General features: G+C 33.1%; 2 protein-coding genes and 1 long non-coding RNA gene across 3 annotated transcripts; 2 read left to right on the top strand and 1 right to left on the bottom strand.

Moving 5' to 3' along the window:
• Positions 1-65: 65 nt before the first annotated feature.
• LOC133202595 (uncharacterized) lies at positions 66-4,355 on the top strand. Its single transcript, XM_061338433.1, has 2 exons — positions 66-491; positions 3,855-4,355. Exons 1-2 carry the CDS (start codon positions 131-133, stop codon positions 4,262-4,264), a joined length of 771 nt encoding a protein of 256 aa, XP_061194417.1. The 5' UTR covers positions 66-130; the 3' UTR covers positions 4,265-4,355.
• A 1,868-nt stretch (positions 4,356-6,223) lies between these two features.
• Positions 6,224-8,362, bottom strand: LOC133202400 (uncharacterized). The gene is made up of 4 exons (XM_061338217.1): positions 8,242-8,362; positions 8,073-8,163; positions 7,529-7,681; positions 6,224-7,076 (listed from the first exon to the last, which is right to left on the bottom strand). Exons 1-4 carry the CDS (start codon positions 8,254-8,256, stop codon positions 6,814-6,816), a joined length of 522 nt encoding a protein of 173 aa, XP_061194201.1. The 5' UTR covers positions 8,257-8,362; the 3' UTR covers positions 6,224-6,813.
• A 3,195-nt stretch (positions 8,363-11,557) lies between these two features.
• Positions 11,558-12,483, top strand: LOC133202429 (uncharacterized). Its single transcript, XR_009723249.1, has 3 exons — positions 11,558-11,715; positions 11,807-11,926; positions 12,371-12,483. It is a non-coding gene; the product is annotated as an uncharacterized LOC133202429 (long non-coding RNA).
• Positions 12,484-14,213: the final 1,730 nt, after the last annotated feature.

Here is a 14,213-nt window from a genome sequence, read left to right as displayed (position 1 = left end):
TTGTTAGAAAATGGTAATGTAAAACAACAGAATTTTATTTTCATTGCTTGATTAAATAGAACACGTGTTGGAATATTAATAATTGGGAGTAAGAAAATCTTTGACGGTTTTATTCATTTTTTGCAAAAAAATGAGCACTGGATTGTTGAGAGTGGGATCTACAAGGAGATCCAAGACAAAATCGCCTTATGCCAGACCCCCTGCACGTGCTTCCGGCCCCTCGGCGCGCCCGGTGCAACCAACACAAGAGTCCTCACAAATGCAGCATGCAGGAAGTGGTAGCCAAGCGATTTATGCTCCTACCGGTGGCCTACAAGACACATCCGAGGTCAGTCCCGTGAATGCCACACTGCCAGTGAACATCACAGGTGACCAGCCTCAGCTGCAACAGACCTTTAGTGTTGCCGCATCCCAAAATATTCCAGATGTGCAGCCTCTGCTTCAAGACACCTCTATGACTACAGCAACAAAAAATGTTGTGTATCAGCCAGGTATGCATGTTAATCCCCTAGTCAGTATTACATCAGATCTTGGGGCTAATATACCATTGACAACACAGGAAAAAATTTGGAATAATGAGTATATAGATCTTGCTAAGTTATTGCATTTAGATCCAGCTGCTGAAATTCAGCAACTGCTTGTGTTTGAAGATGGAGAAATTAAAATAAAAAATAAATCTAAGGATAGAAAAATTGCAAACATTTCGGAATGGACTGATTCCTTTTTGATTTATGCTGCCATCTACTTAAAAAAGGGTCCGCAGCACATTCAGGGCATAATAAAGTATATCAGTTCAATAAGGCTAGGGGCTTCACGGTCTACTACACTAGGGTGGAGGGATTATGACATTCAGTTTAGACTTAGGCGCTCAAAAAATAGTATGATCAGTTGGGAAAACATTGATGCAGAATTATGGTTGATTTACATGGGTCAGGCAGCAGTCGCTGAACGCAAGCCTACTTCTAATTTGCACCAGCACAAGCGTTGTTACGATTTCAACTTGAAGGGTTCATGTCTTAAAAAAGATTGTAGATTTTCACACTCTTGTCTTAAGTGCGGCCAAAACCATCCCTCCATCAACTGTTACAGTAATCAAACCAGCCATAAAACATCAAAAGGGGCTACTCACAATGTCGGTCGTCAAAACATCAATCCCAATGTGACCCAATCAAGATTTTCAAGGCCATTTCGGCAATAAAGATCCATGCCTTTGGGATCTAGGTTTTACACCGATCAATGTTACAACTTTAAACATTTTGTTACAAGATTATCCAGAAAAAACTGAGGCAAATCAACTTTTACATGGGTTTACATTTGGTTTCTCATTGAACTATGAGGGTCCACGGGATCCAGTATCTTGTAAAAATATGGTTTCAGCATTAGAGCATAAAGATGAATTGTTAGCTAAACTGAACAAAGAAATTGACCTAGGTCGCATAATGGGTCCATTTGATGCCCCACCATTTCAAAATTTTCATTGCAGCCCAATAGGAGTTTTACCTAAAAAACAGGGTGGTTGGAGGTTAATCACCAATTTATCTGCTCCACATGGAAAGAGTATTAACGAATTCATTAATCCTGAAATTTGTTCAGTTAATTATTCATCTTTTGATCAAGCTGTTAGCATGGTACAAAAACTGGGTACAAATGCACAATTAGGGAAAATGGATATTTCAAATGCATTTAGGTTGTTACCAATTAGACCCGAAGATTTTAGTCTGCTTGGTTTTAAGTTTCTTGATAAATATTATGTAGACAAATGTTTACCGATGGGTTGTGCCATATCGTGTGCTTTGTTTGAAAAATTTCCAGTTTTTTACAATGGGTGGTAGAGTATAACACCAACTTGAAAAATATTGTTCATTACTTAGATGATTTTTTATTTGCTGGAGCTCATGGTACAAACAATTGTAAATATATGATGGATTCTTTTCAAAATATCTGTAACAGATTAGGTGTTCCTCTTTCAGAGGAAAAAACTGAAGGTCCAACAACATATATAGTGTTCTTAGGTTTAGATATAGACTCAGTTAATCAGTCAATTTTCATTCCAAAGGATAAAGTAGAATCTTTACAAAAAGAAATACTTGAAATTCAAGGGAAATCTAAGATTACATTAAGGCAGCTTCAGTCTTTAGCTGGCTCATTAGCTTTTATTACAAAGGCCTTGCCAGCAGGTAGAGCATTTACATGCCGCTTATATGGTTTAATGTCTGGTGTCTCTAAGCCACATCACTTTGTACGACTTTCCAAAGAAATACATAGTGACCTCCAAATGTGGTTAACATTTCTTGATGAATTTAATGGAACAACAAAATTTCCAGAATTGGAATGGGAATCTGACAAAAATGTACAATTTTATTCAGATAGCTCAGGTTCAGTGGGTTGTGGTGTGGTTTTTGGTACTTCCTGGTCTTATCTCTGTTGGCCACAGGAGTGGAATGTTGATATAAGAAAAGACATCACTTTTTTAGAGTTTGTTCCTATAGTTTTAGGATTTTACTTGTGGTCAGACAAATTACAAAATAAGAAATTAATATTTCATGTTGACAATATAGCTTTGGTTGAAATCTTGAATCAGAAAACATCTAAGAATAAACGGGTAATGATTTTGATGAGAGAATTAGTATTGCTTTCTTTGAAGTTTAATATTCAGTTTAAAGCAGTTCATGTAAGAGGTTGTATAAATGAGATAGCAGATTCAATTTCTCGATTGCAGTGGAACAGATTCAGGCAGTTAGCACCATGGGCAGATTGCCATCCTTATCAAGTACCTATTCAATTTTGGAACCTTTTGAAGGGCATGTCAATCATTTAATTGAAGCTAGCCTCTCCAACAACACAAAAATTGCATATGACAAAGCCATGGTTGTATTTAATGACTTCAGATTACAATTTAATTTGCCTCTATCTTGGCCACCTCCAGTAGATCATGTAATCAATTTTGTAGCTTTTCTAGCATCAAAAAATCTTTCTCATTCTACAGCTAATGTATATTTATCAGCCCTGAGTCACAGTTTGCAAGTGCACGGATTGGACAATCCAGTCAAATCTTTCATTGTGCAAAAAACGTTAACAGGTTTAAGAAGATCTAAGCCTACAAAGGACATCAGAAGTCCTGTAACATATCAGCTTTTACTAAAAATTTTGGATGTTTTACCTGTGGTTACACATTCAAAATATGAGCACTTCTTATTTGGGTCTATATTTGCAACTGCATTTTTTGGTCTTCTTAGAATAAGTGAAATGGCAGTAGCATCAAATAAGAGTCGAAGAAATGTACTTCACCTTTCAGATTTACAGTTAAGTAATGAAAATATCAAATTAAAGTTGCGTTTTTCTAAAACAGATCAGAGTGGAAAAGGTTTAGTCATTACTATCAGCAAATCAGTAGAGTCAACAGTGTGTTTTAATTTGTTAGAAACTTTCTTGCAATTCAGATCTCTGGTGGATGGCCCTCTATTTTGTCATATCAATGGTACACCATTATCGGCATACCAGTTTTCAAGTGTATTGCACAAAGCATTGAGATTTTTAGGTATTGAAACAAAAACTTTCAAAACGCACTCTTTTAGAATAGGAGCTGCTACTCACATGTATTTGTCAGGCATATCTGAACAAGAAATTCAAAGAAAGGGAAGATGGGTGTCAGATGCATATAAGCATTATCTCAGACCTGAGTTGATTACATTTTAGATGCAAATAATGCTATTATGATGGTTACATCATTGTCATATTGTTGTTAACCTGATAACAAAATTATAATTGGAGTTGGATTAATTCAATTGCTGTTTTCAAGTGCATAATTATGTAGATTGTAATCATTGCTTATGTATTGTTCATAAATCTTGTAGATTCAATCTGGATTGTGGGATCATCCCTTATTAAAAGAGCAGAACAATTTTCTTTGAGTTCTCCGGAATTTGGCACAGACCTTTCTTTACCAGGGGTAAAAGTGTTATGGAAGGGAATACCAGGGTTGAGTTTTGCCAAATTCTCTGAGGTCATTTCTGACCTGTCCTCTACAAAGCCACATCCGAGGTTTCTTGTTATCCATGTAGGTGGTAATGACATTGCCAAACATAATAACCCATTACGAAGACAACAAAAATTTATGAAAACTGTTATCAACAAGTTGAGTTTGGTTATGCCTTTAACATGCATTGTCTGGTCACATATTTTGCCCAGGGTATATTGGCGTCATTCAATTTCAAATGTTGCTGCAGAGAAATCAAGATCTAGAATTAATAGTTTCTATTGCTAGCTTTGTTTTAAAGTCAGGTGGTGCTTCAATTAAGTACCCTGACATCAGTATTGTTCAAAGTAAACTCTTTCTTAATGATGGAGTTCACTTATCTCCCCTAGGTAATTATGTCTTTTTGTCAACAATGCAGGCTGCTCTTAGGCAATTTTGCTCTGGTAATGGTTTTGTTTATCCATCAAAGTGAACAGTGCATAATTTTGGAATTGGAACTGTTGTGGCTTTATGAAGATGTTATGAAATAATTTGTGTGTAATTTGTGAATGGTATATTTTACCTGTGGTCAAAATTCAGCCGCTTTGATGGCGGTTGGATTTCATTATGCTTGAAATCCAATTGGCGCAATTTTGACAAGTAACCATTTGCTGAGGGATACTGTTGTCTCCAGGTCCCCCAGCTCTGATATGGTTTGTTTAATATTTGTGAATGCTATGCTGCCAAAAGCTTACAAGTGGTAAGATCGGCGCATAGGGCATGAACATGCGAGTGGCATGTTAACTGTGAATGTAATTTGTAATAAAAAGCCATGACAGTTCCGCCAATACGAGTTGTGTTATTCTTCCAAATTCTACAAGATACATTTATGAGGTGTCTTGCATAAGAAAAATTCAAAAGCTGAGGTTATCAACCTTTAATAAACAGTTCTTATTAGTGTTAGGAATTTCGAAATAACAAAAAGTTGGAGGAATTTCGGTCGGAAAAGGAATGGAGGCACCAAGCCACTTAATTTCAAATTCAAGATTAGAAATCAAACATATCAATATAGTTTAGCTAAATATAATTATTATGTCTTCGATTTAATTAGTGATACAGAGGCCCTACTCATCATGTTGTTGATACGGAGACACTTGCGATTGTTTACCTTGTCAAGACTCGGCGTGTTTTCGGTGTTTAGGATGAAGATTAAAAGTCTTCAGAAAAGGACAATATTGAGACTACTATTCAACGCAGCAGACATAAAGACGTAGAACTTTAATTGTTCATTCTGTATGTTAAATCGCCAAAGGAAACATGTTCTTTTTTTAAAAATCAAATACGATTAAATAAAGTTATTTTTTTTTACTTGCGTATTTTCTACAGCCATTTTTTAAATCATAAGACAGAGATAGGCTACATATTATTGCGCCGTGTAATTAGGTCATGTAATGAGTTTTTACCTTTGGAAAACTTCGTTCAGGTATGAAGATACTTGCTCTCTGCTTGTTTATATAATAGAAAGATACCACAAATATATTTATTACACATGTGAAATATAAAAGCCCTAGCACCAACCATTAAAAGTTATGGACAAGGTTAAAGTTTTTGCAGACAAACAGACAAGCAGATTAATAGACAAACAGACTGACAGACTGAAGACTAAAAAATATATATGCCCCCGAATCTTCGATTACGGGGGCATAAAAAATTTGATAAGTAAATTGTATCCAGAATATGAAATTTGCTGTGGAACAAAGTTCAACACATATTTCATTCCAAGATGTACTGATTTTCAAAGTATGAGAACATGTGAAGGGGCTATTTTCTGCATTGTCATAGAAAAAAACTTGCATGTACTAGTATTTGATGTAACGAATTTGAAGACCAACATCAGATTTGTTAAATTTCTTAGCAATCATTTGAACTAAACAAAATATCATGATCATTTAAAAAATAATAAAAATCCAAATTTTAAAATGTGAAAAAGATAAGACATTATGTGAATTAAGGCATTTCCCAGTAAGTAGAATAATAATATATATACTAGGAATCGAAAACATTATCTAAAATTTCAAAAACTTTGAAATTTTACATTAACTTTAATGTGCAGTGTGAGTATGTACATACAATAATTATTTCCTATTAGATAGAAATCAATACCATTTTATATGTCAATACAAATTTACACGATAGACAGTCTGACTTTTCACTATGAATAAGATCTGATTCTGAACTCTGAAGTTATGAGGATCAAAGGACAATACAAGAATTATTGAACTGTTTATTCTGAAACTGATAAATACAACATCATTTTATAGCATTAATAATGAATATCAATTTTTAATGGAAGATTAAACGGTTTAAAACCAATTAAATGATATTAAATGTTGTACATACTAGTATTTTTTCCAGTAATTACAATTTAAATGAAGACATACTTTGTACTCAAGCCCACTCAAATGTATGAATTTCACAAAATTAGATATACATGTACCTTTAAAATTTAACGAAACAATAACCGAAATAAATAGTTGCCATAGATTTTTATAGATAAATAGAACAACACTCTGTGAACAGTATCAATTGACTATTTCTTTATCAGAATGGTTTTATTATAATGTGTGCATCATAATCAAGAGATAAAATGAAAAGGTCTGATGAAAATAACAATGTGCTATATGTATTACATGCACAATAAAAAATCACGAGTTTACGAGATGAAAGCGTATTCTTTACAAAAAGACAATTAGAATTAATCATTTTATTATTGTTTTTCTATGAAGCATTGGAATACACCAAAAGGTAGTACCCATCTTGATTTCATAATATGTTTTGTTCACTGATCACCCATTTCACTATACCACATCGTTACAGCTGCCCGTGCACCAGTCAGGGCATGTTGTACCTCTTCTACACAAAACCTTAGACAACCGGTTAGCGAGATGGTGGCAGCTGTTGGTCAGTAAGTTGTAACTTCCATACTTACATTTGTAATTCCTGGCACAACCTTTAATGCACTCTGGACTGAGTTCGCTGTAACCGGCTGGGGAGGCTTCCTTTTTCCCGCTACATGAATCTCCCCATAGTCGTGTTTTAGAGATCGACACTTTGGAATTGGCTAGTCGGGAAAGATAAATTTGAAATACCAAAAGCGAAAGGTTGAAAGTAATGTAATGAAATGATTTCATAAATTCTTTTATTTGTATCATCGGAATCCCTACTTTATTAATTATATTCAACATTTATTCCAACTAAGTCTATAAAGTTGTTGCAAATATTAAAAATAATATGAAAATACAATAAATGCGTGTTGATCTAATTTTGTTAGTTTTATCAGATTTAATACCTTCCGCAAATTGTTAAAAATACAGTATCATGTTTCTCTCTCTCTCTCTCTCTCTCTCCGAAAAAAGAAGGATATTGAAAATTAGTAATGTTACAATTACAGTATCATCAAACCATGGGAAAATTGCCATTTGATAAATAATTCTATTTACGCCAACTTCAGACATAGAATGTCAACAGAAATAAGCTGAGAGAATCGGTGGAGAGATAGGAAGAAACACTTACATAGAAAATCATAGTAGTTTCCTCTGTATTCAATGAAACGGTGGGACAAATCCAAAGTTCCTCTTGAAGGAGCACTACGTTTTCCCCTTTTCAAACTTTCCATTATGACGCACAAGAGGTCAGTCGTGCCAAAATAATACGGATAAGCTCCATCTACATTAGATTGCTTAAACAGATTAGTTTTTAAAGAATCAGAAATTTTATAGGTATCAATCGAAATAAAAACATTGTGACTATAAAAATATGGTCGTCAAGCGAAAAAAAAAAGTCTTTAAAAAATTTCTTGTGACACTTCTTGTTGGTAAATAATGATTTTCCCCTTTTTCCCCTAGTAATTAGCTGGCAATGAAAAAAAATATTCAAAAGTCTCTGCATGCATGTTTCAAAGAATATCTGCACTCTACGCGACGACTTATGAAATCCTAGCTATGAAAATTGGTTTTCTTGCCTGAATGGGCCAGCATAGTTTTATCCCACAACTCCTTTTATCAGTATTACTCGTAAACTTTCTTTCTCAATAAATACTTTTACATTCATCACAAACCTCGTTTAGAACATCCATTGTTATTCCCTTCTTTGCCCCACACCCACCAACCATCAACATCAAGAAACGAGGCAAATATGAGCGTGAAAATCTGCATATACAATCTATATTTAGTTATCTGAAAATATCTATTATATATATACGAAATTCAAGTTTCAAACTGACTTACTGTTAAAAAACGCATCTTGGTTGACTGAAAGTTTTCGTTAAATTCTTGTTGATAGGAGTTTATTTTCTTCTAGAGTTGGAAAAAGCCCAAATGCATACACAACATGGTGTATATTTTATGGCTTTTTTGTTCCTGGTTCTTTTATGGTTATTTAATGTCGTTGCAAACTTTAAATTATTACTTAATATGCACAGCGCCAACACAAAAACCTGCTAAAGCACTGATAAGCGTGTTTTACGTGCAATGTGAAAGTCTTAAAACATGTCCACAATATGGACAGTCATGTACCAGGATATGAACATGCATCTTCAATATTAAAATGGAAATATTTTTTTGCATATTCGTTATCAATCTCCCTTGCAGAGTTGTCGTTCGTATCTCTCTCAGTGAATGTATGAACCGATGGTAGAGAGTGATTCGTTATATTTCATTTACTTCGATTCTATTGATACCATCCATATATATATATATATATATATATATATATGTGTGTGTGTGGGCCTGCCCATTTCCCCACCTTTTTATTGAGATCGTAATTTGTATAAATTTTAAAGGACTTATCGCATGATTTTTCAAAAATCTTAATTTTATGAAAAATATTATCTACAACCTTGTTTATTAAAATTCTGAATACAATAAACGTTGTTGAAAGCGTATTTTAAGAGATATTGAGAGTTGAAATTCAAATACGGCAATATGCATATTTCAGTCGGATTTCGGCGAAATACTGCTCTGACGTCATAGGCGACAATTCAGTGATAGAGAGATAAGAAGTTGCACACTTTTTTCGGAGTTATCAACGACAAATGCAGCTTATTATGAAAAAAATGCTGAAAAAATTAATTCCTAACGTGATTTTCAATTACTATAGAAACATTAACTAGTTCTAAGGTGTAAGAATTTTAAGATATTTTCGTTTTTTATTCGAAACATTTAGAATCTGTAGGTCTGATTACGGCAATGTTTCGTGATCGGAAAATTATTTTTCAAGACCGCCATCCTTTACAAAACATATGAATGCATACTTGCATAACTTAAAATATTATGTTAAAAACGAAGAATAACAAAGTTATGTAATTTAAATTTGTGAATCAAATAAGTTCATACATGTGATAAAATGACAAATCAAATTGTATTGTTAATGGCGAGTTTCTTCGTCTTCGCCGCGTCTCCCTCGCTATCGTCGCTGCTATTTTTACAATGTTACGGATTTTTCATATTATTTCTTGCTGACAATTGAAATATTAGTTCCTCTAAAATTATTTTACAAGTATATATACAAGTCTTTTAAAACCAGGTTAAAAAATAAATAAGTAAACAAAACAAACAATTATATCCAAGATAAAGTACTAATGATAAATCCATCAGGTCACTCTTAATCAGGTCATTACACCATTGAACAGGAAAATTTCTTTAAAAACCTTCTCAAAAATTTCTAATATATAAAACTTTACATTTTAATTAAAGAAAATCATTAAATGGAACATATATCAATTTATTATTTCATCGATACCAAATCATTGGTAAATTAAAGGGAAAAAAGTTCCATCAGGACAATACACTAGATATCAGGTCTTTACACTCTTTCAACTGGGTTAAACATCAAATAAATCTCATATAACACCTTAAATTACAAAATTCAGTGACCAGATTGTATATTATAGTAATATTAACAATTTTGAAAAAGATCTTTTTTTCTAAATTCGTCTTTTATATTAAATAAATTACATTTTATATTTCATCAGGTCAATCAGGTCATTACACTTATCAGGTCAATACACCGTGCCCGTCACATGGTCACGTGATCGCTATCTAATTAACTAAGATTTTTAATTCAGGGGTTTTCATTTGAGTCAATAATTGGTTAATTACCGAGGTTTATCCGCAGTAAAAACACAAAATTTATAAACTATGGTCATAAGGAACGTTTTACGCTTTTAATCTCAAATAATTTAGAAACATGCGATAAGTCCTTTAAGGATAAAAATGACCAATGACCCCCCCCCCCCCCCCCCCTGTTTATGGACTTTAACTTTCCACCAAATAAAATTTTGATTTGGGAGAATTTTAGCCTTTTTCCTGGGGTGTTGGGGGGATGGAGTAGTCGAAGATTTTTTTCAGGTAAGTTGTCATTTTTTTCTTCCTTATGATGCCCCCCTTTTTTTCAAAACCGATATAAATATACATGCCTAACATTTTTTTTTCTACATTTCACCTAAAATAGAGTTAAAAATTCCAAATTAATACAACTTGTTATGTTTATTTTAAATCCGTTTCTCTCATTACGTTTGGCTAGTGCTTCAGTAAATGCAAATAAGTAAGATGGTTTGGACTGCTTAAAGAGTTTGTGTCATTTAATCATTAAATCATTTAATAAAATTATTATTGCTGTTTTTTCTGTCAATGCGATGATTAAGCCACCCTCGAAGTACAAAATTCGCCTCGCCCTTCGGGACTTATACATTGTATATTAAAAAACACAAATGACAGAAAGTGTTGTTAAATTTTCGGGACACCCTGTGCCTTCCCCAGGACAAAAAAAAGTTAGAAAGTCATAAAAACAAAAGATATAGAGAAACAAAAACCAACTAGCCCTACATCTAAACTACCAAACACAATGGACATTATATGAACGAAATATGGTTTTGATGCAGCAAATTATAGAGCATTTATTTATTCTGAAAGTTCACATAATACATTTCATTTAAATACATTCCTTATTGGAGGTTTTAGTAAAATCAAAATAGTGTGACGTCAAATAATATTAACCCTGTAAATAATATTGAAAATATAATACTATGAATCTTTACAAGATGATAATAATAAGACAAAATGGTTGAAAAAGATCTATAGTACATACATATAACCACAAACTTACATTTCTTCTTGAAATAAAATAACATTTTCAAGAATAAAACCAACTCTTTTATTAATTTGTTTTGTAAATATGTAAACTGAGTTTAAATTTTTGATTTAGGCAATTTAAGTAATTTTTCCGATTCATTAAATCACATTTATCTATCAAATCTATGGTTTAACATCTACAAAAAAAAACAAAAAAAAAAAAACAACGAAATATGAAAAGTTATGATCTAAAAGAGGGAGAGAGAGAGAAAGAGAGAGAGAGAGAAGAAAAAAAACTTTTAGGTGTCCCATAGTCGGAACTTAAATGCAAATTCAATAATCACAGAAGTAGAAAACATGTGAGTATATTTGTCAGTCCTATATTTTAAGATATTTTGATTACACGTATATAAAACAAAACATATTTTAGATTTTTAAAAATTACAGGTTTAAAAAACGAAAAACAATGACGTCACAATTAATCCAACATAAATGTATGTAACGCTGTATTACTCATTGTGACGTCATTCTATTATTATTTCCCGCATAGCCATAAGAGATCGAGCAGAATGATTGCCACCACAATTATCCTGTTCCACGCCACTAAATGGCTTTACAGGAACTACATAGGTAAGAAGTGTTTGGGACAATAAAAAATAAGCAAAAACTTTTATCAAATTAAAAAATAATCAGTACTTTTTCTGCATTTATTATTTATCAGCACCGCGTCCACGACGAAGAGCTCCTCTTATACTTTTCCCAGATTATCCTGGAAGTCCAGTTGATCCCCCTCAGTACCTCATCAATCGTGTTCGCGGAGGCCCGGGAGGAGACCATTAAGGTATGTCAATATACTCTGCCATATACAGCAGTTCAGGCAATCTATGATTTTAAGTTGTGTTAAGACATATTTGTACGCGTGTAGGATATTCATTTGATGTCGGAGGATGTCCATTATCTCCATACATTTGGTTTTCAGTTGTTTAATTTATCCTTTTCTTTCTTTTTTTTTTTTTTTTTTTTTGGCATGCAACTTTGGTTCAGAAGTGTATTCATTAACTTGACACAAAAATTTCTTGCTTATGTATGTATTTGTGTATATAAATTGAATTAAATTTTTAAATATCGCACAGTGTTTACACCTGTTACATTCAGTTCATTAATTCAAAGTACTTGTGCATACCGGTAAATCAATACATACTTTTGCATGGTCATGTAGTAAAATGCACATTCTTTTCCTGTTGCATTTTGAGATGTTAACATTAATTCCCTTCTTATATTCCAGCTATTACGGAAACCTTAAGATTTGTGTTTTTGCGCGATAAGAACATTTTCAGTCTGATTAATATCAGATCCTCGATGCGCTCCTCCTTTTTTGTTTTGTCGCTCAGGCCCGTAGAACGCACACACTTTTTCATGAGTATTTACAATAGCATTTTGCTATAGTGAATTTTCATTATCTACTTTTGTTGTTGTTAGGCCGAGCACTGGAACACTTTTTTTTTTCTTTTTTTGCTTGTCAGATTATTTTGGGAAGCCCCCCCCCCCCCATACACACACTTTTTGTTGACAGTTAAGGTTTTTCTTTCTTTCTTTTTTTGCTTTGTTTTTTTTTTAAATTATTTTTTAAAAATTTTTTTATTATTATTTTTTGTTGTTTTTGTTGTTGTTTTTTTTAATTTGCTTTTAATTTATTAAATTATTTATTCATTTATTTTTATTTTTATTTTATTTATTTATTCTATTTTATTTATTATTATTATTATTATTATTATTATTATTTGCTTATCTCTTCGGGGGGTTGCTCCCCTTTTTGAAACTGTTTCTATGGGCCTGTCGCTACACGAGGCGACAATAAAATAAAGGAGGGGCGGATCGAGGATCTGATTTTTATAAATTGAGAAGATTCTGGACTGTCTAGAAGTGGGAGTCTAAGAATTTAAGAAAGAAACTGTCTGAATTTCTACGACTCTTGTATTCATGTTTTACCCATGGGGAAATTAAAACAAAAGGTACATATGACACAATTGTATAAAATAAAAGTGATAAAGAAAACCTAGTTTTCATAATTTAAAATACACATAGCAAGTCAATTCTTTACTGATCAGCAAGTTATATTTATCTGCAGGCTCTAGTGGAACCCTCCGAGAAGTTGACTCTCCAGTATCGAAATATTCTGGCACTAGAATCTATTGGTTGGACATTGAGCAAAAGCAACTCTCTGCGGGAAAGAAGACCTAAATATAACAGGGATCGTGAAGGATGGCATCAAGATCCTGTCCTCAAGCACCTGTGAATTTTACACCCAAAGAAATTTCAAATGAACGACCAGTTTTGGATTAATCTCTCTGATTGGGGAATACTATTTATAGTCATTAAATTCTTTATGTTTTCCAAGACATAATAACATAATATTGTAAATTATCATCGATAAAAAAATCTCATTTCTTATAATTGTTTTTAAACTTTAAAAATAATATTGACAACATAAGTACACCATCTACCATCAACATCATTAGTTGAGGCTATCTGGTACCGCTTGCAGGTTGGCGGACAGGAGTTGTCTCTCCATAAGTGCGTACGAGTTATCTCGCGTTACAACGGTGACATACATAAATTCCTACCCTCATTCAAAAGTTCCACCTACATCGTTTCTATGAAACTGTTAATGTTTATCAATAAGACAAATATGCAAAACGTAATAAATAAGAGAGAAAAAAGTATTGTTATCTAATTGGTGATCTTGGGAGCATATACACATGTTGTGTTTCGCAGAAACTGCAAGGGGGTGGGGGGGGGGGGTGGCACAATAATTTTAATATTACATGATATTAAATTCAAAAAGGCTTCCTACGAAGCTGTGCCCCCCTTTCCCCCAAAAATAGTCTACGGATTTATTTATTTTTTATTAATTCATTGTTATATTTTTCTTTTTTGCTTCTAAAGGAATTTCTGTATTGTTGTGCCCAAGAAGTTTTTAATTTACATTCCTAGAGAACACAGTCCTGGCTAGGTCAATGAGGAGTTACAATTCCCAGACCAATAGACCAGATATCTATTCCCCCTCCCTACACATACAAACACACAAAGACGTCCGGCCCAGTGACGTAGCATTGCTTTTCAAAGGG

This window comes from Saccostrea echinata, unplaced genomic scaffold (genome assembly GCF_033153115.1).
Source record: "Saccostrea echinata isolate AGI-Se365-2 ecotype Australia unplaced genomic scaffold, CSIRO_AGI_Sech_v1 ptg000047l, whole genome shotgun sequence".
NCBI classification, from domain to species: Eukaryota; Metazoa; Mollusca; class Bivalvia; order Ostreida; family Ostreidae; genus Saccostrea; species Saccostrea echinata.
This window is presented reverse-complemented; position numbering and strand designations above follow the sequence as displayed.

Coding starts and splice junctions, on each gene's coding strand:
- LOC133202595 (XM_061338433.1), top strand. CDS start 131: ATGAGCACTGGATTGTTGAGAGTGGGATCTACAAGGAGATCCAAGACA. Junction 492..3,854: donor AAATGTTGTGTATCAGCCAG/GTATGCATGTTA, acceptor TAAATCTTGTAG/ATTCAATCTGGATTGTGGGA.
- LOC133202400 (XM_061338217.1), bottom strand. Junction 7,682..8,072: donor CAATGGATGTTCTAAACGAG/GTTTGTGATGAA, acceptor AATCTAATGTAG/ATGGAGCTTATCCGTATTAT. Junction 7,077..7,528: donor AAACTACTATGATTTTCTAT/GTAAGTGTTTCT, acceptor TTTCCCGACTAG/CCAATTCCAAAGTGTCGATC.